This window comes from Pezoporus flaviventris, unplaced genomic scaffold, assembly GCF_033815535.1.
Source record: "Pezoporus flaviventris isolate CSIRO_AGI_PZ_B2104156 unplaced genomic scaffold, CSIRO_AGI_Pfla_v1 ptg000041l, whole genome shotgun sequence".
Classification (NCBI taxonomy): Eukaryota; Metazoa; Chordata; class Aves; order Psittaciformes; family Psittacidae; genus Pezoporus; species Pezoporus flaviventris.
The window spans coordinates 3,943,462-3,969,786 of record NW_026892589.1 but is presented as its reverse complement, the minus strand read 5'-3'; the positions used below and the strand labels follow the sequence as shown (position 1 = coordinate 3,969,786).

Here is a 26,325-nt window from a genome sequence, read left to right as displayed (position 1 = left end):
AGAAGCATGTGGTTGGGTGTCACTAAACTGAACGTGGTCTGCAAAATTGATCTTGTTGGAGCCTTATAGTGTGCTGAGTGTCGGGTGCAAGAATTAGAGATCCCTAGTCAGTGACTGGTAACTTGGAAAATCCATGAGTTTAACGTTTCCTTAGCAACTGTGGATGTGAGTTTGACCTGCAGCTCCTCACTGACGTGTTTGAGGCAGCTCTGGAGTCAGGATTTGCCTTTTATCTTGGAGAAGGCTTGCGATACGTCCCCTGTGTGTGATACCTCTGTGTGTGTGTAGGCTCCCAGGTACAGTTCATCGTGTACCATGAGCAGTTTTTCACGTAATGGCAGAGTTTTCTCCAACGAGCAGGAAGCTCTCCAAGTTTAATGTAGGGTCTTCTGTGTATAGCAGATAGCAACAGGATCATCTGTGAGATTAAAATTACCTAGTAATTTCTGCCTTGTATCTTAACCTGCGCAACAAAGACATGCAACTGTTGACATGCCAGAAATAAGAAGAATTGAAAGATTCCCACTGGCTTGTAAGTTTTGGGCTGGAGAGGAGTAAGCAGTGATGGGATGGTCACGTAAGCCAAAACAACAAAAGCCTGGAGGTTTTAAATCAGAAGTAGTATGAGTCTGTCATAGAGGGAAGCCCATTTAGAGATGCTTCCTGAGTAAGGTTTCCCTTCTAGACACTGAGTCTTAATGTAACTCTTGTGAACACGTCTTTTAAAACATTCACTTTCATCTTTCTGCCTCTCCCATTTAATGAATCAGAATTTATTGTGAGGTCTGTAAATCTTCAGTCTCTGCTGGTCCTTTGACTGGCTTTTGGCTTTAAGTTCCATTATGTACAAAACCCCTCGTGAAATCCACGGGTCACAGGAGTGAAATGCTTGTTTCCTCCATCTGTTTTTATTTTGTGTCACCTTCTGTCACTTGCTCCTCTTGCCGCTGTCTCTGATGTGTATTGAGCTCAGCTGGGTGTCCTCTTCTCCTCCTTCCCTTGTCAGGATGCCACCCGCATGGCCTCAGCTGGCTGCTTGGCAGAACTGTGTGCATTCCTGTCGGAAGAGGAGCTCAGTACTGTCCTCCACCAGCACTTACTGGGTAGGTGAAGCTGCTTAGAGGGACTGGAACTGGTCTGGAAGCAAGGGAAGATACCTTCTCGACGCTGGTTCAGGGAGACTTTGTTTAGGTTCTTCCTCTTTATCCTAAACCTGAATCTCTAGATTTTCTTGTGCTTTTCTGTGCTCATGGCTGTTGATTTGTGAACACTGTTGAGCACAGGGTAGTGGCTCTAACTTGGGATTACCAATACTTCTATCTTCTGGGTTTGTTTCCAGAGAAGTTGATGAAAGCTGATCACGGCTGAATCATTGCTAGTGCTGACACAGAGCGGATGGGGTTGGTGGGATGTTGGGGCAGGGTGAATGGGAGGGCCATTCCATCTCTTTTGATGACACTGTGACCTTAGATTGGCGTATGCTAATTGCAGACCACATTTGATGGCTTCACATGCTTTTGGAGAATTAACTAAGAGCCTCTAAGTTAGAAAACCCCATAATTTTTATAGAAGCTCATGGTGGTTGGTATTCCTCTGGGATTACTGTTCCTGCAGGATTAAAAAGGGTCTGTGAGCTGGTTTCAAATTACTGATGACTTCTACAGTTTTATTAGTCAAAGCATGTGTAATTTCAGTGCCAAACTCCTTCATGCACAAAGCGGTGACTGAGAGCATCAGAAGTAACAGGGTTGAACAATACAGTCGCTTGTCTCCCTGTCTGCCCATAAGGTGTTCTTGTCTGGTTGTGTTTCCGCACTGTTTGGCTTTTGGGGGCAAGCAGAAGCAAAGCATTGCATTAGAGGCTGTTTATGGTTTCATTTTATGGAAGTGAATTGACAAGCTGACAAAAGCTGTCTTAGGCAAAGGGGAAGGGATGTCAGGAGCCTTGCTATAATGCTGTTCTTTTGCAGCAGATGTCTCTGGCATTGACTGGATGGTGAGGCACGGCCGAAGCCTGGCTCTCTCCGTGGCTGTAAATGTTGCTCCTGGCAGGCTGTGTTCCCCCAAGTACTACAACAGTGTTCAGGAGATGATCCTCAGCAATGCCACTGCTGACAGGGTAAGTGCTACAGGGGAGTGGGCCAGTTCTGTTGCAAGCACTTGTTAGGAGCAGTTTTGAAAGGAGTGCAGGTTCTGTGTGTTACCAAATGGAGTGAAAATCCCCAGTCTGAAGAGTCTCCCTTGGCGAGATGCAGGTTTTATAGTGGAAATTAAATGACTTCTGATCTCTGTGGAGTTGAAAATTAAATGAGCTTCAACTGCAGAGCAGCTTTCATTGGGAGTAAATTAAGCTTCTGTTTCCCTGTTGAAGCTCTCATTCACAGGCCAGGTTTACAAGGAGCATGAATTTCATTTTAGGAGGAGGATTTTAAATCTAGGATTGAATGAGTAATTTGGTGTGGGGGGCTTGGGGGCTCTGTGGGACCTGTCACCTTATTCCATGTGGCTCATAGTCACATGATGATATTTTCACATTACCCCATAACATTAACCCCACTGCTTTGCATGCTGCAATTTTTATGAGAGATGGGTTTAGCCTTCCACAAAGTTTACCAGACCCTGAGCCTAGCTAAAGGCTGCTGAGCCCTGCTGTAGTAATACCGGGTTTTGCCTTTATGTTGAAGATTCCCATTGCAGTCAGTGGCATCAGAGGGATGGGCTTTCTTATGAAATACCACATGGAAGGAGAAGGGAACCTGCCTCCAAAACTTTCCAATCTCTTTATTAAGGTAAGAATTTTTATGGTAACTCCCTGGCATTGTTTCGTGTGGTCTGAATCTTTGAGCTAACTCATGGGTGGATTTCTCTATCCAATTTCTGGATGGAAACCCAGCATGAAAACCAAAAGCTTGGTTGCTTTATTTTGGGAAGCTCCAAATCCCCTGATCCCGAAAGTCCAGGTATTCCGTTTTGTGGCAGAGTACAGACAGAATCCCTTTATTAGCCTGCTCTGCTGTTGTGAATACAGTACTGCTGTCCCTGCTGTCTTTGCTGTACTGTGGAAATGTGGTAAACTTCAAGATTGATTCTCATGAACTCACTTTTAACTTTGCAGTAACAAATAGCTGGTAGAGAAGCACAGAGGAGTGAGGGAAGGTGTTGGGTTTTTATGGTTACTAAAAGTCAAAGGGCCTTGGTCAGAAATGCATCAAATACCAGCTCTCACCTGGTTTTGCTTCAGTACTTTTTGACATCCATTACTGTGTGAGGGAGTAGCTCAGGACTGAGATAAGAGAGTACTGAAGTTAACACCTTTTTCCATTAATACCTATTTAAATATTCTACCTCAAAATTCCTTTCTTGGTTGTTCTGTTTTTTTGGTGTGTCCCCTCATCTCTCATGGTAGACAGGATGTGAGTTTTCAACATCAGAACTTCAGGATGTTTTTAACATCTTAGAAAGGATAGAGGAAGATAACGGAATGACAGGTAGTGCTGGAGCAGGAGAACTGCTTTGTATTTTGTCTGTCTAGATGTGTTACATTCCTTCTCAATCCACTCAACCACTATCAGACATACAGGTTGACATGATGCAGACTTTTGGTTTGAAATTCTACATTTATATATTAATTTGTATCATAGCACTGTATTAAAATACAAAACACAAGTATCACAACTGTCACAATACCTTTATCACAGTATTAACAATGCATCTGACATTCAGATGTGGGCTTTCATGCTTTAAGTATGTTGAGAATAAAGAAAATACAAAGCTCCAATATATTTATTTATTTTAATATGAAATCCACTGTTGAAATGCACTTTATACTCCAACCAGAGACTGACTTGGCTGTTACTGCCCTTAGTGGTCATTGTCATTTCCTGAGACAGTTGAGAACTGTGTGACCGTGCTGTCAGCCACACTTTGAGAAGTTTTCTTTTGAAAAGGTGTCTTGTTTTCAAGGTTTGGTCTTCTCTACACAGTTTAGTCAAACTTGTGGGTAACATGTTTGTGTACCTGTGAGTTGAAAACCATTTGCTTTTCTTGGTAGTTTAAACTACTTAGGGAAAAAAAAAAGATAATCTACTGCTTTAAATACCTCTCCTTGATATATCTGAATTTAAGTCCATCTCTGTCTCCCTCAGTGTCTTCAGAACTCATCCAGTGACATAAAGTTAGTTGCAGAAAAGATGATTTGGTGGGCAAATAAAGACCATCTTCCCTCACTGGATCCTCAGACAATTAAACCAATTCTCAAAGCGCTCCTGGACAACACAAAGGACAAAAACACCAGTGTAAGAGCCTACAGTGACCAAGCTATTGTCAACCTTCTGAAGATGAGAGCGGGTGAAGAAGTGCTTGAGGTACGAGACAGAAGGAAATGTAATCATTGGGTTAAGGCTGCGTCGTGTTGCTCTGCATGTGGTTGTGTTGTGTTCAGAATGTGCTGCCAGCCTTTTATGAAGTAGGTGGAGTGGGACATTCCCATTTGCACTTAAGCCTTCATCAATATTCTAATGCTCAGCAATGAGAAATAAGCAATACCGGTACTGTACAACCTTACAGTTGTAAGTATTAACAAAATACTTATTACAGTATTAATACTACAGTGTAGTATTAATAAAATCAATGTATTTAACATACCTCCCCTCCTTGCTTTCAAATGGCCTTAAGCCTTTACTGTGCTGTAGCTGCCTTTGCTAAGACTGCTAGCTTTTATCAGTTGTATAATCTTACTGCAGTACTATGGGTGCTGGAGTGTATTTTAGGGTGGACTGCTTTGTACATCCACTGCCAGACCTCTTTTCTTAGTGGCTTTTGGATAGTCCTCATGTCTGGAATTGCAAAACCAGATGAAGGACTTGGGTATGTGTGAAAGATTTTAGATAAATACGTGTGTCAGGCACTTATATTTACTCTTATTTTGCACAGTATGTCCTAAGGAATTGGTAATTGGTGTTGTCTTCCTTCCACAGTCAGTTTCCAAGATTCTAGATGCTGCCAGCTTGGAGCTTCTCAATGAAAGCTGCAGGAGATCCCTGAAGAAGCTGGCTGGCCAGGCCGACTCTGATGAACAGATAGATGACACTATACTGACGTGATAAAGCTCTGTAAGACAAGAAAACACTGAACCAACCGCTGCATCAGCATTTCAACTCAAACACCTATTTAAAATGTTTTCATTTTTGAAAATGTTAATTCTGATGGGGTTTCATGAAAAGGACTCCCAGAGAGTATTTTAGTATTTAATACACCAAAATAGCCTTAATTAGACCCACATTAGTTGAAAATTGAAAATTTGGTCCCCTTTTTGAAACAGATAATGCACAAGAAATACTAACCAGTACTCGTAAATCCTGGCCAATTGTGAGATGTGGCTAGAGCACATCAGGCTTCAACTCTGGTGACACCTATTTTCTTCCCAGGGTCTGTGCAAAAACTCCAGTACTGGAAGTATTGTTGGTTTTTCCACAGACCCTGTGAAGCAGGAATAGAACTCAGTGACAATGAAAGCATCGTGTTTTTGTGTACTGCTACCTTGCTGCTTGTGACGGTTCTGAAGACTCAAAATCCCTGTAAAACAGAGTATTTAAAATAGCCTTAGAAACTACAGATGCGAAAGGGGGATTAAATGCAGTCTGTTTGAAGAAGGAACATTTAATAAAGGCTCTGACTTTGATCCTTTTGGTGTAAACTGTTCTTTTTACAAATTCATTTGTCAACAACCTTATACTGTGATTTACTTTTTGGCCCTGCTTTTTCTAGAGCATAGTTTGTAGAGTGGGTTGTGCTGTAATCTATAAAAACCTTTCGCAGAACTGAGGCAAGCTAGGGTTTAAAAGCAAGGCACAACTGACATTTACTGAAATTTTAAGTAATTACTCCTATTAGTTTCCAAAGTATTTTTGACTACAGACAGCTTTATGGTTATTCAACTTGTGAAAAGTCCTTGATTTTTATGCCTTCAAGGGCTTCATAAGATACTTGGCACTTCCAACACTGAAAGATTTTTTTCTGGTCAGTAGGCTGTACTGCTGCAGGAAAGCAGTATTTTATTTTACCTGGCCATACACGTCTTTTAAAATAATTGTTTTAATTTACTAATACCTTTTCTGTCATTCGATGGAAATAGTGAAAATCTTGCTGCAGAATACAAGTTTTTAGAAAGAAAAATGTACTTTATGTTCTATGTAAAGTAATAGTTAAGTAAGCCTTGCCTATTTTATGAAACTACACAGCAACTGGTTGCACCTGAGAAGCCAGAGCAGTAGGATTTGTTGTTTCAAGTGGGTGGGTGATGTGTTTGTTGGGGGAAATCTTCCTGGCATGTTACTCTGGCTGGCTCAAACCATGATGCAGGGAGAAAACAATACTACACATCATAACATTTGAAAGCATAAAATGTAACCACATGGTAACACACATTCTGTTAGAAGCAGTTTACTCAAATGTGGCAGTAGCAGCAAACAGAACATTTTATCTTTACCGTACTCATGCTCAGTGTGTTACAATCTCAAGTTGGTATTTGGGAGCACTGTGCTTTGAACAGGTCAAAAGTACAAGAACATGTCAGATCGTTCTTCACTTTATGGCAGCTCTCAGGCCCGTGGTATAGGCTCCTGGCAACAGATTTGCTGTAGGGAGTCAGTCGAATACTGTTGGAAGAGACTTGGGAAAACCAGCTATTTTACCCCTAATCTAAGACAGACTCAGCTTTAACTGAACTGATTTCCATATAATCGGTTTTTACAGCACTGTATGATGGAGATTCCATAACCTTTCCAGGCCATTTCATTACACCAACTTTTCAGACTGTCAGAGTTTACCTTGTGTCTAAAAATCTTCCTTGCTGCTACTTGAGTCCCCTAGTGCTTGTCCTATTCCCACAGACGCTGAAACCAGCTCATTTTTGCAACAACTGCATTGCATCAACACTTCAGTGTTCTTAACCTTGGATGAAACAAGTTTAGATTTTTAAGTCTTTTCTCATTGATTTTTCACATTTTTTTTACCATGTTTGTTCCATTTTTCACATTTTTGTTTACCATGTTTGTTCCATTCCGATTCATTTTTGCCTTGTGGTGTCCACTGCTGGACCAGGTCTTCTAGGGGCAAATATTACCTTGCAAGCCATGTGTAACACCCTTGTCTATCCCAACACTGTGGGATAGACACAGTGGTGTTGGTGTGTTTTGTGATTAGCTATGAAGCCAAGCTACAAAGTTGCTCTTCAGCTATTTACTTCCAATCTTGTACTTATGCAGGTGACTGCAGTATCTCCCAGTTGGTCTTACCAAAATTGTATTCTGCTTATTTCATAACATTTCTCTGCATCCTAAAGTGGGCTTTAATTCTGATTTTTGCCTTCCAAAATACTTGCAGATCTTAAACCACCTTAAAACTATGTATTTTGCACTGACTTGGTAATAATCAGAAGTGAGGACTCAAACACTCTTAAGGATCTGGCAGTCTCAGAGCACTGGAATTAGTTTCACCTATAATGAATAAGGTATTTTTTGGGATAACAGGAACAGCACTTAAACCATTCAGTGCAAAAACTTTTATGCACTGAAACATGTACACAAAGTACATGTTTGTACATTTTATACCATTAAAAAATTACTACATAGGTGGCAAAAAGCTCCATAGTTGTATTGGAATCACTTCATTTCACACAGGAAGGAAGACAAAAATTGCAAGTTCAGGTTAAGAATGGCTGTTTGAGCCCCCATCATGGGGTGCTTTTCTTACCTGTTTTATCTCAGATTCTGATGCTCTGCATAAATATGTGAAAGAAAATGACAGTTAAATAGAGGCCAGTTTATTAGCTTAATTTTAGCCAATAACATCTTTTGCTATTATGCGTATTTTGATGATTTGTATTTTCACCTTCTATAGTAGCAAGTGGAAAAACTCAATTATCTTTCCCAAGAGCAGCTGAGTTTCTGCACTCAGTTTGTTTCTGAGAGGGAGGAGTAAAAGGTAGGAGCTCAATTGCACTTATTGAGAATATGCTAATCTTTCAATTACAGTGAAACACTGAATTTGGATTTGATAGCTACTTTTTGCTAAACTATTTATACATTACAATACAATACATCAGGGAGAAAATACCCGTAATTTTCACCAGAACGTGAGATCTGATAAATGGATTGTGCCAACTTGGAGACTAAAGAATTAATTTTTTTCTCATTTCAAATATCTTAAAAATACCAGTTGTCAGTTAAAAGATAATTTTTCCCCACAACTGACTGTAATAACATGTTTGAACTGTCAAGCAACTGCCTCTGAGTGACAGCTGAACTGTGTATATTTCGAGATCAAAAAATAATTTATAAGAGATGTTTAAACCTACAAGGTTCTAAAAATTTCAATGGAAAAGAGAAAAATGTGAAAGCATAAAATAGTAATTTTTTTTAGGTAAATCAGCAATAAAATAATAATAAATAAAATAATAATAAAAAGTTACTGTCCATTTTATTAGGTAACATCATGGTGGCTCATACTTCTCACATGATGAGGTTTCATGAGCTTAAAAATAAACATAATAGGAGTCATTGTCATTGGTGGTTTAAGCTGGTGGTTTGTATGGCAGGTTTAAGGGATCTCCCTGCAGCTACACTGCATCCTTAGTCACCCTGATGCTTGGGGCCCACTGGGTTACATGATGGGCAGCCCAAGTGCTTTACTGGGCTGGGTGATAATGAATTGGTGTAGCACTGGGCTGGGTTTGGGCTAGCTGCAAACCCTTTTCTAGCTGAGTTTCTGTGAGCCCAAGGCTGTTAAATACACACTTATGTCTGTAACACTCCAGCCTTTTTTCCTGCTCCTCAGCTACATCATGCACTTGAGGGTAATGCAGAATGAACTCCAGGATGTGGTGTTCAAAACGTGTGAGCTGCAGAGTGCGTGTAAGATGGAGGTCATCTAAGTGGATTTCAGGATGTGTGGGACTTGACAGGGGTGAGCTCTGGAGGCCAGAATACTTTGAGAATAAGGGAGGGTTTATAATTAAAACTACTGATATTAGCCATATTGCTGATGAGAAGTATTCAGAAGATGTATTTAGAAAATTTCATCTTCAACCAAGACATGCTATTTTAGCCATACTGGGTTGTCTCCATATGAATTCCATGCAAACTGGACAAATATAACGGTGGAATCATACCACAATATCCTATGCAAAAGAAATAGGAAATTAGAATTGGTCAGAGACAACTGCCTTAAAATATATTCTTATTCCTCTTAACCAAACCCTATTGTATAAATCCAGTCTACAGCTTTTATGTTAAGTGAAAAAGAATATTGCTAAAAACTGCTCACAGTTGTGGCTGGAAAGCATTTCTGGTTTCCAGCTAGTCCAACCCCTGTGCTCAAAGCCCCGTCAAGTAAAGCAGGCTGCTTGGGGCACTGGCTAGGCTGGTGGGACTCTTTCACTTCTCTTGGATCATCTTTTCTGGTGTATGAACACCCACCCTGTCACTGACATGGTTTGCAGTGGTGATGTTCCCGTTTTCAATCTTTTACTTAGGCTTGGGTCCTGTCAAAAAGATCTTCAAAGTAGGTGCATGTTAACGAAATACTTGTGTCAATAAACTGTAAACTTACATTGAAATTTAAAACAACTTAGCTCATCTAAATCATGTCAATATTTTGGCTTGAGTCTATGCTAAACTAAGATTACTTTTAAGACAGATGCCTTTTAAGACATGCTGCCTTTTGTTATTGTGTTTTTATGTATTTATCAGCAAGCCTTAATAACCAGGACAGGAAAAAGCAACTGACATATTCGACATCAAAACCCTGCCTTGTTTGATCTCAGGTGTTTGAATACCAGTAAGAACAAACATTTTTGTATAAAGTCATCAAAAAGAAAACCAGCACTTTTATTGTGCTGTGTCCACCTGGAGGCGGAGATCATCGCGTTAAGGGATGAGAGTCTTGCAGTTAAGAGTTCTGTTTGAAACTGTGAACTTGGGCTGCGTTTGGTGCAGGCACAGCTGCTGTGTGTGAGTTAAGTAAGGCCTTTCTGAGCCACACACGCACACTTCTGGATTAAAACCTCTAGGAATCCAGGCTGCCCCGCACTGCCAGGCCTCCATGACACAGCCCCGGGCACTTCATATGGGCTTCCTCACTTGCAGGGTGGGCTCTTATGGTGACTGTCCTTGTAGCTGTGCGACTTCACGCTTAGGTGCACAGGCACCTTGCTCAAGAAACCAAACACGTTTGCAGGCGACGCCGTCTGCCCCTGCACCTGCCGAGCAGCGGGGCTGGCGCTGCCTGAAGGCGCCGGGGCTCCCTCACGGCTTTGGTGCTATGCCTGAAGGCCTCATGCGAACGCCTGCGGGAGCGGAGCAGGACACGGCGCTGTGTGCCCGAGGGCGGAGGGGAAGCAGGGCACGGGCCGCGGTGCGGCGGAGGAAGGGAGGGAGGGAGAAAGAAAGAGAGAGTGCGGCGGCTTCGGCACGGCCCTTCCCTCACAGCTCCATCATGGCCGCCACCCCTCAGAGCGGGAGCCGAGCAGGGTAGCGGCGCCACCGCCCTTCCCGCGCACGCGCTTCGCGCGGGGGTTCGGCGCATGCGCGGCCCGTGCCGGCGCAGCTGGTCGGCGCGGCGCATGCGCGGCCCGCTGTCAGTTCCGGCTGTTTGTGCGGGAAGTGGAGCCGTCCCGCGCCCGCCGGCCCCCCGCTACCCCCCCCCCCCCCCCCCTCCCCGAGCCCCGGTCGCTCCCGCCGCCGAGCCACCCGGCCCGGCCATGGCCCGGGACTACGATCACCTCTTCAAGCTGCTCATCATCGGCGACAGCGGTGAGCGCGGCGCGGCGCGGCCCGGGGGCGGGGGTAGGCCGCTGGCGGGGTTGGCCGCCCCTCGCCTCTGTGAGGGGCCTGAGGGCGGCGGCAGCGGCGGGGCCGGGCGGTGCGGGGAGGGCGGTGTCATGGCGGGGCACCCGCGGGGGCATTGCGGCCGGTTCTCCGGTGGCGGGGCTCTGTTGTGCTGTCGGTGGCGATGGGCTCTGCCCGGGTGGGTCGGTGGGGCTTCCCCCCCCCCCCCCCCCCCCCCCGCTTTGAATGAGAGGGCGCCTTTGCTTGGGCTTCGTAAGGCGTTATCTGATGAACCTGCGGAACTGGCTGTCACAGGATATTATGGTGACTAGCTCGGTTAGAGTTAGGAAAAGGAAGATTAGGCACGTACAAGTAAGAGCAGCACCGGTGTGGGTGCTTGCAGCAGCCTTCGCCAGCCGCACGTTTTGAGGGCGCCCGCTAATCTCTTGCTAGGCTGAGGAGGGAATTCCCTTCCCCTGTGACAGGCTGTCCAAGGCATCGATGGGAAGGGCTGGCTGCTCCTCAGCCCTAGGAACCATTGTTTCCAGTGTGGCAACTACTACGTTTTGATACTCTTTTATTATCTTAATTATTCCTCATGGCTCTTTCTGTGCTTCAACGTGAAGTCTCAGTTCTGCAGTTTGTCAGGGATATTTATTTTTAATAAATCCTTCTAGGGCAGTAGCTTTGTGTATTTCTAGTTCTAGTATAGCATACAAATACCTAAACCAGTTATGGGTAAGGGGCAGTTATATAGATTTTTGGCAATTCACCCGTGCAGCAGTTTCAGAAACTTCTGCAGGGATAGTCTGTGAACTCAGCCTAGATGCATAAGATTTGGGACTGGGAAGATTCCTTCCTTCAGTCTGGTTCAGTGTTGCTAACGCTCCAACATCTTAGAGCTTAATTTCCATAAACTGGAGGAGATGGCATCCACCCTCTTCTTATAATAGAGGTGTGGTCCATAAAGCGGCAGGTCCCGGCATGCAGTGAGGCACGGCTCTGGGGTGAAAGTGTAACGTTGCATGATCTTGGCAGTTGTCACCCCCAGAAGATTTAGCTGTACGTAAAAATACTTTATTCTATGCTAAACTCTGTCTGCATGAAGGAATCTAAAAAGGGAGAAGGGACCACAGCTTAAAACTATGCGCTTTTGGGAGCCTATGGATTGTTAAAGCCAAATGCTGCATTCTGAGTAGAGCAGTAACTGCTGCTTGCTGATGAGTTTCAAAACTGTTCAGGCAAGATAAACAGGATGGTGAAAACTCTGAGGAGGACTTCTCATCTTAAACAATTAAATGACATTTCTTAGCTGAGTTTTCTTGAGCAAAGTCCCTACAGCATTTCCAGTGAGAGGAAAGAAGTGAGGACTGTCGGCTTGCCTGTGGTTCTCTGTTGTTGTAATTAAATCTCACCATGATGTTTGAGTATTGATTTTTCTTTTTTGGTTTTGCATTTGCTAACCCCAACAGGAAGGCTTTGTCCCTGCTTCCACAAAGCAGTTTACTTGCTTTGTTTATTGATGTTTATTCTCTGCAATAGGAAGTGGACTGATACTGGATAAGAAGATTCTGTCTCATCTGCTTTCCCTTGTATGTAAATATGTCAGGAGGGTAGTAGGTTTGTGTGCTTTTAGAACAGGTCATCTTGAAAAGCTGCTGGTGATCTAGGTTGTGCCAAATCATAGATTTAAAAATAAATACAGCTGATCTGTGCTTTCAGTGTGCTGCTTTAATTCACTCTGCCATTCAGTAAGATAGAGGTTTTAGAAACTGGTGTGGCACAGAAATTTGCTCTTAATTTTGATTGTGCAAAGTCAATAGGCCTTTTGTTTTGTTTCAGCCTGCTGTCTTCAACAAGTAAAGAGGCCCTGCTAGCCTTCTCTTTTCAGATCTTCAAATAACTCTGTGTAGGAGGTGGAGGGTCACGAAGAGTGTGGTTTCTCTGCGCGTGAACAGTGTGGATCAGAGGCAGTGTTTGTTTAGTGAGATCCTTGTCATTGGGAGCATGTAGAACTTCCTGGGTTGAGGAGGTTTCTTTTCTCCAGATGCCTGAGTGCTGAGAGCAGGGTAGACCAGAGAGCATCTGCAGCAATGGACACTGACAAAGCAGTGGTCATGTGCAGCCCATGCAGCTCTGCAGTGTAGCCGGAGGCTGGTTGACGTTTTAAGAAGGTGGTGTGGTCTGACAGGTCTGTGGGTTCCAGCATCTGTTTTTTTACTAAGCTGGAGGCCAGTCCTGTTATCCTGCTCGATCAAGAAACATAGTACTAGCTGAAACCTTTTTTCATTTAAATTATTTTGCCTTAGCTGGCTGTGTTTTGCAGAGGTTTAGCTCTTGCTAAATAGGCAGTGCTTCATTAAAGTTCAGGAACATCTCTGCTGCTGTTTTTCAGCTAGAGGTATTAAGTGTGTGCAGGCTATAACTTGGTATTTTTTAGTAGATGCTAAAATACTCAATGAGAAATGGGCATGGCCTCCCCAGATGTCTGGTTGTTTGAACTCTTTGCAAATGAGACCTGTCTTACTGGAATCATGCAGATGTTTTGAGTTGTTTGTTTTTTCTTTCCTGGTAGCTATCTTCAGATGCCAGCAGCTGGGAACTAGACTTTGCATGGGTCTTCTGTTAAGAAAAGCTTGCAGGCTGTATGTCATCAAAATAATTAAACAGCTTTTACCTGAAAAGATTTACTAGATAATCACTCTGGTGAAGTTGAATTTTGTTTTCATGCCATAGCAGCCTTCTTTTTTTTGGAGGAGGGAGGGAAAGGAGAGGAAGGGGCATTAACAGTAGAGATGTTACACAGAGATAACAACTTTGAGACATTCTGATACCCAGATTCCTCTTGGTTGGGTGGGCAGGAATGAGTTCTTCATGCTTCTTCTCTGAAGCACTGTGAAAAATGCTTCCCTGCAACAGGGTGTGATTGGGGTGCAAACAGTCATTTCAGGAAAACCTGGATGAAGTGCTACTCAAAGCACTTAGAGAACTATTTCACTTTTTCAAAAGGTACTACTTCAGAAAGGTATTTGTCCTTCCCATTAGATGTGGAACAAGCCTGTGTTGGATGGCAATGCAGAACAATGGTTCTCAACTCCTCTGTTTGGTTTAGGCTTCTGTTAAACTGTGGCCGTGATAACATAAGCTTTCTAGTATGAAACTCTAGTCTGGTTGTCAAAAGTAGTCCAAATTCCACTGCTGTTCAGCACGGCATGATGAATGGGAGGTAGGCAGTGATGTTAAGCATGATGTGAAATTCAGTAGAGTAGTTTAGAGCTATGTTCTGAGTGCTTGTTAATTAGCAGGGCATACTTGGGTTTGGATCTTCCTTAGCAAACTCAAGCCTGATGATTGTAAACTTGCTTTCAGTTATCATTCTTTTACAACCTCTTAGAAGTGACCACAATTCAAAAGCTACTGTTTGAGTTTGCTGAGGGGTGGAGGAAAGTAGGGACACAGCTCTGTCAGTACTATTACAAGAAGCATACCAAGCCTTGGAGTGACTGCAGTGTGCTTGATCAAACCCTTCAGGGGGAGTACTGAGATGAATAGTCAAGGTGGATGGTACTAGATTCTCTGCTGAGAAAATAGCCTATTTAGAGTTAAAGTGCAATGGATGGGTAAAATACTGTTGTGCTTTCTGACGCCCAAGATGGCTGTATTCAAAGATCTTGCTGTCTTTGTTTGTTGTAGGTGTGGGCAAGAGCAGTTTGCTGTTGCGTTTTGCAGATAATACATTCTCAGGTGAGTGTTTTGTTTACTTCAGTTAAGTGAGATGGTCAAGGTCTGCTCCAGTGCTGCTGGCCGGCAACAAGTTGTTCTGCATTTACTCACTGGTAGCTAGACTAGGAATACATGATGTTTCTAACTTCGTTTCAGTGGTGTAAGCCTATACAAGCCATCCTGTCTGATCTTCTGATCTTCACTTGCAACTGCAAGTCCTATGGGATTTAAATACTGATAACGGTTCCAGAAATAGCTTAGTTTTTTTAACTTATGCTGTATTCTGTGCAGACTTCCTATTGGACACTGGGGATTTAGATTGATTGAATATTGTGGCTAAACAACTTATATTTGTGACATAACTAACTGGGAGGAAACCCTATTCAAAATCGGTGATTGTAGAAGCATTTAAAGAAAAATTTGTCTCAGTTTTCACAAGTAAAATACTTCCATGGTTGCTGTTCATTTCTGGAGATACTTGGGTGCTTACTCTTGACCACCAATGCAATAGAAGAATCATTTTATTTTTTTAACAGAGTTTTTAACTTTAAGCATGACTTGGGAGAAGTTGCAGCTATTAACTGCAGATAAAAATACACAGATCAGCATGACCTGATAGAGCATTTTCAATGATAAGCAGATAAGGGGGAACCCTGTTCTGCTGTCTAGTGTGAGCACTACTGCCAAATAATGTTCAGAAGTGTGCTTTGGGACATCGAAAATAAACAAGAGTTAGGCTCTCACTTAGTCATGCTTTTCCTTCAGGCAGCTACATAACCACAATTGGAGTGGATTTTAAAATCCGCACAGTTGAGATCAATGGAGAGAAGGTGAAGCTACAGATCTGGGACACAGCTGGACAAGAGCGCTTCCGGACTATCACATCAACGTGAGTATAACTGCGCTTTGTGATATGTAGCTTTATGCATGGATCCTGCAGTTTAGAGCTACAGTTTAGATATTTAATGTTGCAGTTGATTAGTTAGTGACAGCTTTGTGGTATGTACAGTGGAACTTCTCTCAGCTGTTTTAGAACCAGTAGTGGTGGTGATGGTGTGTCTAGGTTTGAAACTGGGATTTCAGATTTCCTCATTCTTCTGTGCATTTCCATGATGGCTTTGTCTTATTCCTCTGCTGTTACTTTCAAAATGGTAGAACTGGAGTTATTTCACTGTTCTGTATATAGTAGAAAATTTGTTTCTGAAGCCTGTCCAAGAAGGTCATCCTCTGATTGAATATATTGCACAAGTACAGAGTGCAAACCCTCTGTCAGTGTTGTATAACTAATGAATAGCTTTGAGGTTGAAGACTAGGATTTCCAATATTTAGTTTTCTCTTAGGACAGATGAATAGTCTTTTAGGACTCTTTGTGTGGACTTCTGTTGAAGTAGATGCCCACATGAAGTTAACCTTTTCCTTGGTTCGAGTTCAGTTTCATTCGCATTGTCCTTTTGAACAGCATGTGCACAGCTTTTCCTGTTCCTGGAGAAACCACACCCAGAGCTGCAGCCCTGGGAACTGAGAATAAAGCATGTTTGTAAACTGATTGCATTAAAGGTGGGACTGCTCACCGTGGCACTAGGGAAAGAGGAAGAAATGCGCTTGGAAATGGAACTTTTGTTTCCTTTATTAACAAAAATAATAATTCTTGAAAGACCTGGGTGTTTCACTTGGTCTTTCATGACTGACCTTTCTTTTGGCTCTTATTTGAGAGGAGGATTGTTTTCAGCTGATGCTTTGGTTAATTTAGGCATAAAAATCATGAGATTGGCTGCATCTGTGTTTCATCTGACCAGCTAGAACCGGCAAAATTGAACCTGGTGTGTGCACCGCCCCTTTCCTCTGCTCTTTTATACGGATATTACTGGATTGCTTCCATTGTTTCTTAAGTGTTTGGCTTGAAAAACCTTGGTTGCCTCTTGTAGGGTTCCTGTGTGTGACATCACTTCTTGTTTCGGTGCTGCAGGCAGTGTGGGGCAGGAAGTGGTGAGGGGGAGGCAGCAGTGCAGTGCTGTGGCCCCCATCAGCTGTGTGCATGGGCTAGTCACAGAGTGCCCCAATTACTGCTGAGTCAGCACATGGCCTTCCTGTTTTCAGATTCCCTGACGCTACTCGGAGCTGCGTTAATGAGCGTTGGTTTGTGGGGCTGATGCCAGCTGGTTTAGAAAGCCATGGTATCCAGCACTGAACAGGGAATACCCGGAAAGGAGGTGAATGGGAATAGCTGCAGATTAGAATTTGTGTATGGTTTTGTTTAATTCTTTGATTAACATTTGAAATAGGCGAGCTGAACTGGTTTGAGGGTGTTTGTGCCATGGCCCATTTGAACTCTGCTACTACTTTCTTTTGCATAGCTTTTTAACAAATGGAGGGGTATTTTACTCTTGGGGAAGTGGAGGCCCCAATTTTCCTGCTGTAACTCTGGTGAAGTGGTTACAGAATCTTCTGTGGTCAGGAAAGAAAGATTTGAACTTTGTTCAGCTTTAAGCAAAGAAGTTCCTGTGTCGGAGTGCATTTGAAGCACTGAGGAAAATACTTTGGGAATGCTGGTTGTGCTGTTTTGAGGGCTCCTCTTGCTGCTACCTCAGCTAGCTGTGACTGTCTAGCATTCACTGATACTTTTCAGGAGGTGCTCTGGACCCAAACATATCAACCAGGAGATAAAAACAATCTGAATTTTAGAAATGACTCTACCTTTTCTTCATTGGCAAAGTAACACTGTAACTGATTTGCTTATCCCAAACTGAGTGACAAATCAAGTTACTGTGCTAGTACTTACAAAAGGGCTTGGCTACCAAATCATGGGTGGAGTATGAGTGTGCTGTCAACAGTGTGGTATTCTTTGTCTAGTCCTTGACTAGATTGAGGTTTAGGTTGAGGTAAAGGATATAAAAAGGTGTTCCTACAGTATTACTGTAGGCCAGGAAGTGCCTTTACAGTTAAAGGTAGATTTCAGATTGATGTTGAGCCAAGCCTGGCAAGCAAACCTGAAATTAGAGCCCATCTGGTAATAATAGTAATAGGTTGGAAGTACTGCTGTATAGACCTAGAACTGCAAAATGGGAGAGGTGGTAGGAGTTAATAGTGGAAAATTGGGAAACGTTCAGGTTGTTCTGTTTTGCTTTTACTTGACTGCAGCTGCAGAAGCTGAAAACCTTAATAAAACAGAAATCAGGTTGATCTGAAGTATTCTATACAAGTTCAAGAAAACTGAACTAGATCAGAATTTTGGATTGGGAAATGTAAAAGCAGCTGGTTTTTACTGTCTTTTAGATGTGGAAATACGGGGATAGCTGGTGCCTAGTGGGAAGAGAGGCCAAGTTGCGTGACTTTGGTTGTCATGAAATGTCAACCAAACTCTGAATTTCATGTAAATTCACTAGAGATGTGCCATGGCAGGGTTCTGCTGTATTAGCAGGAACACTTCAGATGCATGAGCAACCAGTTCCTGTACTTGATTTGCTCTTGTAGGACTGCTTTGTCCTGATTCAGGACTGTGGTTTTATGATACAGGGGTTATGTAATAGCTGTCAGATGCTGGCACAGGCTGAATAGTGATAACAGAGGGGCCTTCTGCCATGTGTTTGTATGCAATGGCATGTCCAAGAGAAGGATAAACTTTTTGCAGTGATAGAATTGCTGTGTCTTTTGCAGCAGGTATGAGGGTCCAAAAGCATAAACAACTGGCCTGTGACAATAGATGTGCTTCCAGAAACCTGGAAGAAAGAGGATGAGTATGAAAGCATATTAGAAGTCTGTAGGATCGGTTAGAATTCTAGATGAATGAAACCCAAAGAACCATATATACCACAAACCAGTTAAATACTGGCGAAGATGCTGGATTAAAGGAGTGACTTATCTTTCACATTGGCCAGTTATTTTTATTTTTCCATAAAAGAAATGCATGGGCCCTACTGAACTGATGCAGTCAGTAATGCTCTGGCTCAATAATGCTCTGACTTACCTACTGTTGTGCTTCATGAAACTGGTTATTATAACTCCAGATGCTAATCTGGGGAAGTATTTACTAGAGGATACCTGAGAACTTTCTTATTGGTATCTCATAGTAGGAAGTACCACAGTGAGTGGCAGAATGTTCCCTTCTGCTTGCAAAGGTAGTCTGCAGAGATGTGAAGAACACAGATGGCTGAAGGACACCAAGAGTTTGGTTAGCTGGTTCTGGAGATTTTTTGTATCAAGTCTGCAGTATTAGTGGGTAATGTCTCAAAGGCAGTAAGCTTATATCATTAAGCTTCTTTACATATAACTCTATAGGTAGAACAAACAACTCGGGTATTTACTTCAATTTACATGTTAGCATTCTTAAGCCTTTTCCACACCAAAGCTAAATGTAAACCCTTTAGATCTAGGTAATTTTTCAAACCAAATGGAGGATAGTTGCCTATTACCAAGCATCCAAGGGCATATACAGGTCAGGCTTGGTTGTCTTCCACCTCAGTGGGATACTGTCATGTTCACTCTAAGCAAGCTTCTGAAGGGGTTTTTCTGAGGGGGGGGGAATGGGTTGGAAGGTTGGGACCGAGAGCTTAATTTCTCTTTTGCTTTCATTTTTGTGGTCTCCATCTTCCCTAAAATGAAGATAAGGCATGCTTTCCCTAGTGTCAAAGCCTCAACTACCTCTTGGTTGCCAAAAGCACAAAATTTACACCTACTCCTCCCTGAATGCCAAAAGCCCCATCTGTTCTCTACTCGCCAAAGCCTACAACTTGTTATAAAAGCAATTCTGCACTGCATCATTCTGAAATTGGAAGTAGGGGGTAGGATAGATAAGACTTTGTTTTCTAATACTGTCCTGCACTTGAGGTTGGAGAATCTTTGGTGTACTTGTTAAGCCTAAAATGTTTTCTAGGACACAAGGCTGTATCTAACAAGTGATTGAAAATAGCATGAGTAGCTTCTTAAGAAAAATGTGTATTTTGGGGCTTAAGAGTCAAAGAATAAAAAGTAGTCATGGTCTTATCTCTTGTGCTGCTAAAAGGTAATGTCAGCCAATGGAGAAAATGACATTTTAGTATAGATGAAGGGTTGGCAACCTTTCTAGACCGATGTGCCAGACAATTTTCCTTTCCAAAAATAGAAGCAGTGTTTGCTGATAGGAACTCAGCAGGAGTCAGGGGTTGCTGTCTTGCACAAAGGAGGATATTTCTCCTGAGGTGGTTGGCACTATTAGTGCTTTGTGGCAGGAGCTCCCAGCTCCTGCAGAGTTTTGAATGCCATAGTGGTCTGTGCTGCATGGTCCAGCCCACAGTCCTCATCCCTAGAAGCAAGCAACGACTGTGCTGACGACATGTCAGGAGTGGGATCTGTATGTACACGGTGAATGTTATTCTACTCCCCGACATCATATGCTTTGCTTAGAAGAAAATCTAGGTGCGTGGGCAAGGTAGGAGCAGCAGGATGCTCCGTTGGGTCCTCTGGTTTGGATGACTGGGATACCAGGCATGGTTTTATGGTGCGCACAGCAGAACGAAGCAGCTCTGCGTAGGTGTAGCTGTACCACTGCCTTTCTCTAAAGGCTGAGTGTTGTCTTTGCAAATGTAATGCTCAGTGTTAGGGAGGAAGTAGCAGGTCAGCCTGAGGGTTGGTGAATTGAAAGACTATTAGGTGATATGGGAGAGTTTGAAGGTAATTGGTTTGCTGTTCAGATGTAGAAAAATCAAGTGTGTTGGTAGGGTTGGAGAGCTTTCCCTTTCTGGTACTATTGCACAGAGCAGTATTTCATCCAAAATGGTGTGCAGTGAGTGTTAGTGGCAGGAGAAAATGGGTTATTTTGGCACCGTGTGGATTCAGGCTATGGAATATTTTTTGCTTTAAGTGATCTAAGTTACGAAATAAAGTTGAGCTTTTAACAAAGCACAAATCCAGTGCTGTAACAAGTTTTAAAGCTCTTAAAGGACCTGATTGTGAATGAACTAGTGGAAGGTGTCCCTGCCTGTGGCAGGGGTTAGAATTAGATGATCTTAAGGTCCTTTCCAATCCAAACCAGTCTGTGATTCTATGACAAGGATATCTCTGATGGGCTGGGAATAAGTTATAATAAGTTATAAGTTATCTGAGTTCGTTCCTGCCAAGGGAAGTGAATGTACAGCATAAATTACTGGTAGAACATGCATGGAAGAATTATTTGGCTGTCATCTGAAAGTGCCCAGATGAGCAGTAGGAGCAGGCTCTCCTATTTCCATAGAGTATGTATAATATGATAGAGGAGTATTTGATACCCAGTGATTGTCACTGCAAAGTGATGATGTGAGAAGAAAGGGGTGAGAGAGATGAGTGCACTGTGCGTGGTTTATGTCTCTCTGTGGAAGTTTGTCTTGATGGTTGATACAGACAAGTGGCTTCTGCTAGAGAAGGGATGATGACGGGAGGGTGAGGAAGAGAGAGGGACTGGCTCAAGCGTATTGGTAGCAGAAGCAAGCTGAAGACTTGAGATCTGAAAGGCAGTATGTTTGGATTAGATTAGAAGGCTTTGAAGCTCAAAGGTGTCCTTGCTGAGTTGGAATAATTTATCAAAGAGGACCAGAGTAGTCACAGTGGACATCTCCAAAGTGCAGGGGAAGGAAGAGTGCTGCAAGAGGAGCTTGTGGGAAGAGATCAAGATCTAGAAAGGCTGTCAAAATTTAAAGGAAAACCCTTGATTTTGGTATGCTGAGTTCTGGAACTTGTTTTCTTAAAAATCTTAATGATTTGAGGGCATGAAAAGGAAAGAATAAAGCTATGCTAAATATAAAAACTAGGTGCTGGTGAAGACCTCACTGTCAATGGTTTAAATTACCTTTTTATTTTGGTCAAAGCTGCCTAATTTGCAATGGGGAGAATACCTGTGAATGTGGCTGGAAACTGAGAAGGTGGAATTTGCTGGTTTTATATAGCATTCTTGTGGTGCAGATCCTGTCTGCTTTTAGTTGGTTCATGCAGGTGATAATGTTGGAACTTAAATTCAGGTTATTTTTCTTGTGTGTCAGAACTGTTCATCATCATTTAAACGTGCTGGTTGCCCAAGACTAATGGGAATAAACCAAAATGAAGCTTATTTTTAATGGCTAAAGGTAGCAGAGCGCATTGGATGCACATATGGAGTTGATCTGTTGAGTAGGAAGGTGCGATCAGAGCACAGTCGCTCAATATGAGAGAATTTTTTTGTGAGCTCAGGAGAACTGTGACTGAGGGTTGGGTATATTTGGAGATCTGCTGAAATCTTAGTCTGTAAATGATCTTTCACAGACAACAGAATGACTGCAAAACCTTGATGTGGCCTGTACAATGTGAAGGTTCACATCGCAGCCAGTTCCAAGGATGTACTGGGGGCACCCCACTACCTTTTCCTCATGTAGCTGAAAGACAGTATTAATCTTTGAAGGTCTTGACAAGCTGAACAAGGAAGTAAACAGCAAACTGTGGACTTCAGAACCTACTTGTATAGACTACATGATCAGAGAACTCTGTAGTTTAGAGGAATAGTGTATTGTAAAAGAATTAAATGACTCCCAGTGGAAAGAAGATGGGAGCCCTAGATTGCAGTAACTTGGGGATTTGTTGTGAATCTTGTAGAAGCTAAATGAAAGAGAAAGAGCTGAGGTGATACATAGCTTGAGTTAACTTTTGTTGTCTTCTTGGGCTCCACAGGTATTACAGAGGAACACATGGGGTCATTGTTGTCTATGATGTAACAAGTGCAGAATCTTTCGTGAATGTAAAACGGTGGTTGCATGAAATCAATCAGAACTGTGATGATGTCTGCCGGATACTAGGTGAGCTTCTAACCAGAGTTACAGTATCTTCTGTAGTGGGCTGATCTGCTGAAGTACCAAACTGACTTTTTTCCTTTTCCTTTCTTTTTTTAGTGGGGAATAAGAATGATGATCCAGAGCGAAAAGTGGTAGAAACAGAAGATGCCTATAAATTTGCTGGGCAGATGGAGATCCAATTGTTTGAGACCAGCGCCAAAGAAAATATTAATGTGGAAGAGGTAATATAATGTGTAGAAGAATATAGATAAGACTACATGGGGATATTGGTTTGGAGAAGAGTAAGAATTATATTCTTCCTTTTGAGGAAGAAAGAAAATGCTTTGTACAAGTTGCAAGTGAGTAGGTAACATGAAAAAGAGACTTCCAGCTGTGTTTGGAAGAGTCTGGGGAGTGAAATGAGGGAGCCCGCATTGCATTTTCGCTAGCTTTACAATGCTAACATATTAGATGTGGACTCAAGAAAGACTTGCCACTAGGGAGAATGCTGCTAGGAGGTGGGACTGCCCAGTCTTCACTTCTGGCCTCAGTTGCCAAATTGACCTGTTTTTATTTACTCATTTAGGAAAGGAGATAGTGGTGTTTCTGATTTAGCTTGGGAGCGGGTACTGGAATTCCACTTGGCCCATAGTTCTTGGGCTTGCCTGAGTTCCTGGCTGATCTGAACTTGCTTGTTTTCTCTTGCAGATGTTTAACTGCATTACAGAGCTAGTCCTGCGGGCAAAGAAAGAAAACCTAGCAAAGCAGCAGCAGCAGCAACAGAATGATGTGGTGAAGCTAACGAAGAACAGTAAAAGGAAGAAGCGGTGCTGCTAATGCCCTTTCCCTGCTGCAGAGACTGCTCTCAGACAGATCAGCCCCTCCAGCTAGACTCGGGCAATTCCACTGGGGCAGGCTTTGGGAGGACTTTCTCAGTTTTGTGCCGTTATTTAAAGATTATTTTTCTCCATGTTTTCTATCAAGAGGCGCTGGCACCTTACCACTGCAGTGCCAAGAAGGTATCGGATGGAATCTTGCCCCCCTCTCCTCCCCTGCTCATTCCGGTGCGCCTTGTAGACAAGAAGGACGTTGCCTACCAAGTGGACTAATTAACCCAAGAGTTTGTATATAATGTATATTGCTTTAACCAGCCTCGCCTCCCTGTTGTCGCTTTGGCTTCCGCCTTCTTAATGTCAACCAATCATGGACTGCAGAGTGCATCTTTTTAGAGAAATAGTACAAAGTTCGTAATTCGAGTTGGCCCCGGGCTGGCAGCAACTGCTTCCTGGGCCCTCTGGCTTTCCTTTTTGTTGGGCTCCAGGGTGGCGACTGGTGCCCCTGGGGCCTGTGGCTTCACCTGGAGCTCCAGGCTTTTACCGGAGCTCAGGCTTTCTTTTTCTAGGTACCAGGGTTGCAGGTGTTGCTGCTGGAGCCTGGGGTTTCACTTCACCAGCCCCTGGGCTGGCAGCTGGTGCTGCTGCTGGGGCCTTGAATTTCAGTTTGCCATGATCCAGGTTTGTGGCTGGGTCCTTGGGTTTCACCTTCTTGTGCTGCAGCCCAGCTGTACCTGTGCTCTCCTTTAGTTTATATCAAGATACTGAAAACCAAACTGACCTGCAGGAGTGGGAGTTATTTGGATAAAACTTTTTTTGTTTTGTTTTTTATTTTTAAAGTAAAGTTTAACTCTTTTGACCTCTGCTTCTGGTTTGCCAGGGTGTAAGTGAGGGTCCATTTCTTTTGAGAACAACAAAAACCATGTGATTCTGCCAAAAACCCCCAAACTTCTCTTCATTGCCCTGTCCACAGATAGGCAATTTGGACTGGAATGTGAATTTTGGTGGCAAAGCTTTTGTTTTTTAGAGAGAAGAGGCATGAAAATAAATCCAGCTGTTCTGGATTTATTTCTGAACATGAAAGCTGCTGCAGGATCATTCCCAGGATTCTTCTGTCAGAAAGGAGGACTGCTGTTTAAATGTAAGGAAATAGAAAGCTTGCTTGCTTGGGTTATGTGGTGGTGGAGGATCACCCTTGGAAACAAACTGGTCTCCCTATGCTCAGCAGCGTTTTCCTGTCCCTTGTTGGCCTTTCTATGAAAACAAGGGCTCAGTTCATCAGCCTGAGTAGATGTAGTTCAAGGTGGAGAGTGTGTGTGCGTGTAACTAAAATATCAAATGTTGGGCTCGAAGTACATGCTCAGCACCTGAATAATTGCCTAAATAATAATAAAAGGTTGTTTTTTTTTTCTGAAAATTACTAAAAGACATGGAAGGTATGACTTCCTTTAAGGCCTTTGAAGGTGGACGTACTCAGTTTCTCAGTAAGTGGCCCTATGGAATCGCTGGCCTTGGTTTGGTAGGATGTGATTCACTGGTGTCCATGAGTTTTGAATCAGCCCACTTCTCTCCCTTCCTCCCCCTTCCCCAGGAGAGGCTAAATTTTAAGTCACTTACTTTGCCTGCATTGTTTTAGATTTTATGGGTTGTGGCAAGAGCCCTGATCATACAATCACATCACAATCAATCACTTTAAAGACTTTTTAAAAATGCAAACAATGAATGTGTTACACGTGGGGGTTTTAATCAGTTCAGGTGCTGGGAATATGTATCCAGCTGCCTTCACCCATCTCTTTTCTTCACATATCTTTTGTTGGTAACCCAAGAATAAGAACGAGCTAGGATGTATTGCTTGTGTGAGCTCTAATAATGGTAAGACTTGGGCAGCTGTGGAAGGTGGTGGCTGCAGTTACACCAGTCCATCCTGTCTGCTCTCTGGCGTCAGATGTGGCGTGTGCCCAAGGGAGGAGCTGGGTCAGTCCTCAAGGCCTTCCTGTTGAGATGAAGCTGTCCTGTGATGGTTACCCCTTTCAGATTAAAGGGCCCAGCTGTATTACTTTGGGACTCGTGGTAGTGTGTGTGCAGATCTAGGAGGGAGTAACTTCATATAGGCAGAAATAAAGAAAATGTCTGAATTTACTGGAAATGATGCAATAAAATGAGGAAATGGTGCACCCAAGCCTGGAGTGTTCTTTTATATGGAAAGATTGGTCCTCTTTTGAGTCCAGGTCTGTGTGGTCACAATTTGAACTTTGCCAATCCAGGTGTCCAACTTCCTGGCTTAAAGTGGGATTTATTTGGTTTTCATCTTCCCTCGAGGTGGCTGTAGAGAAGCAGTTACCTCTGCTCTCCACTGAGGATTCACTTGGAAGGTGTGGGGACTGTGTCTCTAGTGGTGCCGATGTGAAGTTTCCTAACTGTTGAGCAGTGGAATGTCTAACTGGTTTGCTAGGATTATTTCTGTAATGAAAGTTTCTAATTATGCTTTTTAAATAATTTTAAAAAACTAAAAATAAAGGTTACAAGCTGCCAAATCTTTTTTGAGGCTCTGTTTCCTCTGCTGTCCAGCATCTGGAGGTGCAGGGTGGTAAGCCAGGGGTGACCTCTTTGGCTTGTGTGTAGAGGGTTTTTTACCTGGGAGGGTGGCTTTGGCAGATCCACAATTCATGCTTTCAGACGTTTAGTTGCTGTTCTGGTTTGAGATGTGAATGAAACGGTAAGCTGGAACTGGTAACCTTATTTTTGCGTGAGATGCTCATGATTTTGCTATAATTTTTTGTCTTTCTGTTCAAGATGTGTTGAGTGAACTTTGAAAGCTTCTGCAAGGCAGCAGGGGTCTGACCCCAGGTTTATTTGGTGGAGTCTGTCCTTGTTTCCCAGGGAATTAACGTGTTTCTGCGTAGGAACCCTGGAGCTGTTGCTGTGCTCATTGCCCTTTTAGCACTTGCTTACCCCTGCCCACCCCTCGATGTGCAAGCAGGCTCTTGAAGGCAAGTCCTTCCTCCTGGAGAAGCGTGATGGAGATGTGCTGTGGAAGGTGCCTTTTCTTCTGTTCGTGCTGTTCTGATATGACTCTGTCGAGGGGGATCCTGAGGAGGAGGTGTAGATGGTCTGAACTGCAGCTGGTGCAAGCTGAGGTGTTTCATTGTCCATCTCTGTTTCATGGCTAAACCCATTAGAAGTCTGAATATCCCT

The 26,325-nt window shown here is 43.1% G+C and overlaps 2 protein-coding genes across 3 annotated transcripts in view; both read left to right on the top strand.

Moving 5' to 3' along the window:
* GCN1 (GCN1 activator of EIF2AK4) overlaps window positions 1-5,680 on the top strand; it is a 42,455-nt gene extending 36,775 nt beyond the window's left edge. Inside the window, exons 54-58 of the mRNA XM_061465854.1 lie at window positions 1,007-1,103; window positions 1,971-2,119; window positions 2,685-2,789; window positions 4,146-4,364; window positions 4,977-5,680. Of these exons, the coding sequence (XP_061321838.1) occupies window positions 1,007-1,103; window positions 1,971-2,119; window positions 2,685-2,789; window positions 4,146-4,364; window positions 4,977-5,102 (696 nt within the window). The 3' untranslated portion in view covers window positions 5,103-5,680. The remainder of the gene's footprint in view (window positions 1-1,006; window positions 1,104-1,970; window positions 2,120-2,684; window positions 2,790-4,145; window positions 4,365-4,976) is intronic.
* Window positions 5,681-10,714: 5,034 nt separating this feature from the next.
* On the top strand, window positions 10,715-25,669 carry RAB35 (RAB35, member RAS oncogene family). Of its 2 annotated transcripts, none has more exons than XM_061465850.1 (6): window positions 10,715-10,811; window positions 14,520-14,570; window positions 15,315-15,438; window positions 22,197-22,321; window positions 22,415-22,539; window positions 23,006-25,669. In XM_061465850.1, exons 1-6 carry the CDS (start codon window positions 10,760-10,762, stop codon window positions 23,132-23,134), a joined length of 606 nt encoding a protein of 201 aa, XP_061321834.1. In that variant the 5' UTR covers window positions 10,715-10,759; the 3' UTR covers window positions 23,135-25,669. The 2 variants fall into 2 exon arrangements, with proteins under 2 accessions (XP_061321834.1, XP_061321833.1); XM_061465849.1 differs by lacking the exon at window positions 10,715-10,811 and adding an exon at window positions 10,925-11,150.
* Window positions 25,670-26,325: the final 656 nt, after the last annotated feature.